General features: G+C 39.5%; 1 protein-coding gene across 1 annotated transcript in view; it reads right to left on the bottom strand.

Annotated features, from left to right (window-relative positions):
- Positions 1 to 297: 297 nt before the first annotated feature.
- The window catches only part of CHSY3 (chondroitin sulfate synthase 3), a 157,780-nt gene continuing 152,077 nt past the window's right edge, over positions 298 to 6,000 (bottom strand). The window contains exon 3 of the mRNA XM_074855434.1: positions 298 to 4,508. Coding sequence (XP_074711535.1) covers positions 2,943 to 4,508 — 1,566 coding nt within the window. The 3' untranslated portion in view covers positions 298 to 2,942. The remainder of the gene's footprint in view (positions 4,509 to 6,000) is intronic.

Here is a 6,000-nt window from a genome sequence, read left to right as displayed (position 1 = left end):
TCAGCAAGTCTTAGGAAGCCCAACCTGATGTTTTTCTTTCATCCAGAAGATGCAAATGTTCTGTTAAATTACACACTGTGAATGGGAAAACATGTCAGGATGGGGGGTAGTGTGGGGATTTCTGAGGTTTCTGTGTGTGGATTGCTGAGATTTCTTTTAAAAAAAGGCAGTGTCTGAAAAGCCAGAGTGTGAGCAGTTTGCAACACACTTCCCAGAATGAAACCAGGGAACCCGTTCCCAGGGTAAGGAGGTTTTGGGAAAAATTGGTCGTTATGTCATGAATTCGTTAGTTACGCATTTACAAAGGGTCATCATACACATAGAAATTTCGTTTTACAATTAAGATTATGATTCAGACTAGACAAAAGCACAGACATTCCCATCTTAATCTATACATCCATAACATTACTCCAACACTTTTGTGCTTTTCTTTCTTTTAATATGATCTCCTTAGAAGGCATATTATTCCTTAAACAAACTAACACAAGTTCTCAAGTTATCTCAGGATAGTTATTTCAAAAGACAATGCAGTATTTCATAATAAACATTTATAATCAGGTTTTTAACAAAGTAATTCATCATATAAACAAATGAATCAGTCAGACACTAAATAAATATTTGTACTGGTAAATACTAGCATTTTGCTTGTATCATGTAGGACCTGATCCTGCAAGCCCTCTGTATACATCTTTATCCCCACTGAATGATTGGTTCCATTTCTTGTTCTAATCTACTATTTTACTTCGAGCTGAGCAAATACTTCCTGGCCACTAAGTTAAGTAATTGAAATAAGCACTGGAATACGTTTCAGCACACAATGATTTCCTTAGATGTCTTTGTAAATAATTCTTTTTTCCATGTTTATGAAATTATCACAAACATTTATCAACAGGCATTCAGTTTCTGGTATCTGAGATGCATCAGTTAGTAGAGACTAATCAAATAAATCCTATGTTCCTTGCTCTTGGCTCTCTTGTTGAACAAAGCATGACCTTTGCACCCAATTTAAAGAACAGTTTCCAAGACTTACTTAATAATTAATACTAAATTTTACTGTCTCCAGACATTTGAGCTAACAATACCGGGCTAGGAAGGCAAGAGCCTCCAGGAAAATAGCAAGCCAGGAGCTCTTCTTGGGGAGGGTGTGAGTTACCTTCTATCCATTCTCATCTGCCACAATTACTATCTTACTCAAGGCAACGGGGATGGCCTTTTTCAAAGCATAAAAAAGCTATGGCCAGCCCATTAATTATGACTTTACTCACTTCTTTTCAGGGATGCCTTTTTCCTTGCATGGTACATCCGGAACAGAGAACTGCAGATAAAATACATTAACTGACCTACACACTCTCCACTGCCTTAGGAAATTTATCAGGATATCTTCATACAAATAGATGTGTCAATGAATTCCAATCTCTTAGCTGTTTTTTGAAAGGAAACACAGGAGTCAGTTACAGCTGAAAAACTTGCAAACTTAAATAACTGCTTACTTTCTCTTGTCCAGCTCTATTTGAAATATAGTTTGAAATCAAGGGTACTGAGGTTACTGATGATTTCTTGGATGCCTTTGAGCTCCTACCACAGTATAACATGAAACGTTCCAAGCATGTGGCAAAAATAACAATGATTGTAACAAATCGTTGCCTGAACGGAAAAGAGGAACATATTTTGAAATTATTCTCTCTCTATATATAGCTATATATAGGGATATACGCACACACACATGCACATATATATCCCTATATAAACATTTCTCTAAAGTACAGAAATTTATTTTATTATTTCTTATGTTGGTATGATTTTAAATACTTTACTCCATGAATCCACGATATGACAACTTTAGGCTGTCCAGAGATAAATCTTAACTCAGTCTTATAACCTCCACTAATATAAATATGGCAAGGAACTTTGACCAGCAATAGTAAATTTTGAAACTTAAATAATTATTCTATAATTATTTTAACAACAAATAGCTACTAAGTACCAATATTCATCGAAAATGTAAAAACAAAAAAAAGATACAGCTTTAACTTCTAACACTCTGTATCAAGTGCAGCTTTATGAAAGGAATGTAAAATAAAATAATGTATTAGAATCTCATTCTAAAAAGAGAAACAGCAACTTACACAACTTACACTATGTGTTTCAAAAAAAGAATACTGTATGCCTGCACTTTATCATAAATGACCATGTTAAGTCATAGTTTCTTCTTGCCTTGCAAATGAAGGACGTTGGTTCACGAATCTTCTAAAGCATACATGAGCATTGGATTAAATCCTGTTCCTCGTGAAAATAAAGTTCATTTACACTTAGAGTGAACAGGAGTGAAGAGTTAGTTATAATAAGACCTTTAAGGACCTTGGTAGCCAGTACCAGTTGTATTTGCAAGTAGCTCCTCAGCTTTTCTTTTTTTTTTTTTTTTTTTTTTTAAAAATAAAGGTACAATCATAGTTATTCATTTACTTTAAAAATTCTAAAGATGAAGAAAAGTAGCGTTTATACATATAAGTTCTCATATAAATTATAAAACTCAAGTTTATCTTATAGAGTTCCATCCCCAGAAGAAGCATAAAGCACTTTTGTGGTACCTTCACCAGTAAGTATTTGTATCACATCAAATCTGAGAAATTCAACAAAGATGATACTGCATCCCAGAGCCGAAAGAGAACATTCTTCTGATGCAGTCTCTTGTGATGGATGTGCTCCATGGGATCATATAATTGCCATGACTTGACTGAATTTCAAATAAACACAATATGAAGGAATTCACCTTACCAGTTCAGTAGGTATAAGAAACATCAGTGAACAGCAGACTCATTCCATTTGAGGTCAACAGTCTTTGGAAGACAACGCGGAGGGAGTTTAAAACTATGACAGCAAAATCAAATAATAATAACAATAATGAGGTAAACTCCTCTAACAAGGCCAAATAGGCTGAGATGTCAGGAGAGAGTTCGATTGTACCTGATGCCCAAATGTTTCTGTAGCCAGAGTTCAGCGAGCTGCATGGTAGAGGCAAATGTACTTGCTTTGGACCCTAAGCACATTTTATATTGTTTTGGATCTAAACTGGGGTCACACTGAACTGGATGAAAAATATGGACGACTCCTACTTCTTGACTTCTGAAAGCCTTCAAGCCAGATGTTATCACTTTAGTAAAGAGATCTACATCCTCAAGTCCCCAGCCTTGAATTGAGGTATCAAATCCACCAGCAGTAAGTAGATCACTTTTGTAAATACAGGTAATTCCAAATCCATATTCTCTCCAAAAGCCAGTTCTTTTTGTGAAAACAAAACTACTGTTAGCTGGAGGGTTGCCTCCATATATTATTTTTGGATCATACTGGCTAAAGATGATAGGGTAGTAAACCTGTTCTCCCTGAATAGTGTTATCTCTGCACCGCTGGAGGAAGTCTGATGTGAATACCAGATCAACATCACAGAACAGCAGCAAAGTGCCATTGTCAAATCGAGATGAGGCCATTTCAAGACCTAAACCTCTAGAAAACTTTCCTGCCATCGGAATCAGGGCCATATCTGCCTTAGGATACTTAATGCTGTATTCTTTCATCAGTTCTACGTGTTTGCTGGCATCTTGGCCCAACTCAGAACTGAAAAGAATTATTGCCAACTTTACATTCTGCCTGGGAATCAGACAAGTCTTCTCAAAGTTATCCATAAATCTTGAGAAAATGTCAAATCTTCCTGTGAGAGGGACAAGAATATGTATTTTCTTGTCACTGCGTCCCCCAATGTCTTTGGTGCCTTGGAACGAAGAGGAAAAAATCTTTAAAGTATTTGAAACAAAAGAGAAAGATTGAGCATCAGTGTGGGTATTCTCCAACAGACTTCTTATATCCAGCTCCTCTGCTTCTTTGAAGAAAGGTTTGCTAAACAATTGTTGAAGGTAAGCGTGACGTCTCACTGGAACCGTAACTTTTCTTCCTTTGTGCCTTTTGTACAAAAGCAGTAAATCCAGGATGTACTCCACTCCATGCAGAGGATCCACCCTGCGGTAGCCATACTGTATTTCTTTGAAATCAATGAGCCTTCCTCTAGATCTAGAGTTCTCATTTATCATTTCCATGACTTGCATCACGGTGTCATCCAGCGCAGCCCGCAGGACGCTGCTCAGGCTCTGACGGGGTGGCTGGTTCTCCATCATGGAGAAAAGAAATTTTCCTGTCAGGAACTCCCACTCGATGACTTCATCCCTTTCACGGGGCTGTAAATGATTGAAAGATGGCATCACTCCCAGTTGCTGATCTTCCTTATTTACTTCACTGTTACTGAGCTTGCTCATCAGGGCACTTTCTCTATGGAGCTGGATGGTCCGATAGCGCAGTTCAGAAATTTTGCGACTCAGTATGTAATTGTGCAGCCTGTATTGGTAGGCTGGTCTTTTGTTTGGATGAAGTGTTATAGCTGTGTGAATCTTGCTGTTGTGAAGATCTTGAATGTAACCCTTGCGGTTGTGTTCATAGTTTTCATGGAACAATTGCTGCATCTAGGAAGAGACAGAGGAGAAAAAACAAGACAGTAAGTGGAAGTGCTTCCATGGACAAAAGAACCTACATTGGTACTGTTGATCATTACCATTCATTATAGATCATGGCTATTTTTGGGCACAGAACTTTAAAGTATTCAGTAGGAATTATTTACACTCTTTTGGTCTTTTGGACAGTTTCAGTACTGTCCACAGTAAGCAAATATTGTTATCTAACTAAACACAAGGGCAGATCTTGGGTTTATCTTCACTTCATCTAACTTCAAAACTAAATGAAACACTTAACCGAAGGTCTGTAGGCAGTATTTCTGAGTTCCTAGGTCAAGGCTGAATGCTGCTATGCACAAAACACTAAGTCGTCACCTACATCTAAACCCTTATTAGCAAGATCCTTACTAAAATGTTAGCAACACTGATGATGTTTTTTTAAGAGGACCTTGGATTTATGTCTATGGAGTTGTGCTGGGTTTCTGTAGTGGGGTTTTTGGTAGCAGGGGAGGGGGCTACAGTAGTGGCCCCCTGTGAGAAGCTTCTCAAAGCTCCCCTGGCTCCAAGTTGCACCTGCCTCTGGCCAAGGCTGAGTCAATTAGCAATGGTGACTGTGCCTCTGAAATAACGTATTTAAGATGGTGAACCTGGGAGGAGGTTTGGACTTGTGAAGAGGAGTTACAAGAAGAACACATACGTAAACACCACGGTCAGAGGAACAAAGGAGGAGGAAGGGATAGAGGTGTGCTGGAGCAGAGAGCCCCCCTGTATCCCATGGTGAGATGCCAGGGCTGCCCCCTTGCCACCCATGGAGGACCACAGTAGAGCAGATGCCCACCTGCACCCTGTGGAGGAGTTCACACCGGAGCACATGGCTGTGCTTAAAGGAGGCCAGGACTCTGAAGGAAGAAAAAAAGCCCCCACTGTTATAATTCGGTGCTGAGAGGACTGCAAGATGTGGGCGTGACCCATGCCAGAGCAGCAGAGGAATGGCTGCTGCCCATGGGAAGAACTCATGTCAGAGAAAGTTCATGGAGGACTGTCTCCCATGAGAGGAGAGCCACATGGACCAGGGAAGAATGAAAAGGAGTGCTTCCCCCCACTTGCCAGCAGAAAGAAGCTGTGAACTGACTGCACCTCCCATTCCCTGCCCCCTGTGCCAATGAGGGGAGGAGACAGAGATATGGGGAATAAAACTGAGCACAGGAAGAAGGGAGGAGTGGGGGTAGATGTTTTTAAGATGTGGTAATGCTTCTCACTGTCCCACTCTGTCTGTTACGTGGTGTTGTTCTTAGTGTTTTGAATTAAATTTTTAATTAATTTAATTAAATTTTCTTTCCCTAATGAGTCTGTCTTATGCCTGTAACTGTAATGAATGAGACACCCCTCCCTGTCTTCATCTCAATTCCTGAGCCTTTTCCTTCATTTTCTCCTTCTGAGCACTGGGGGAGAAGGGCTGAGTGAAGGGTTGTGTAGTGCTCAGTTGCCTTCTGGGCCCAAACCA

Source organism: Strix uralensis, chromosome Z, assembly GCF_047716275.1.
Source record: "Strix uralensis isolate ZFMK-TIS-50842 chromosome Z, bStrUra1, whole genome shotgun sequence".
Taxonomy (NCBI): domain Eukaryota; kingdom Metazoa; phylum Chordata; class Aves; order Strigiformes; family Strigidae; genus Strix; species Strix uralensis.
Note: the sequence above shows the minus strand (reverse complement) of the source record. Positions and strands in the feature narration are given on the sequence as shown.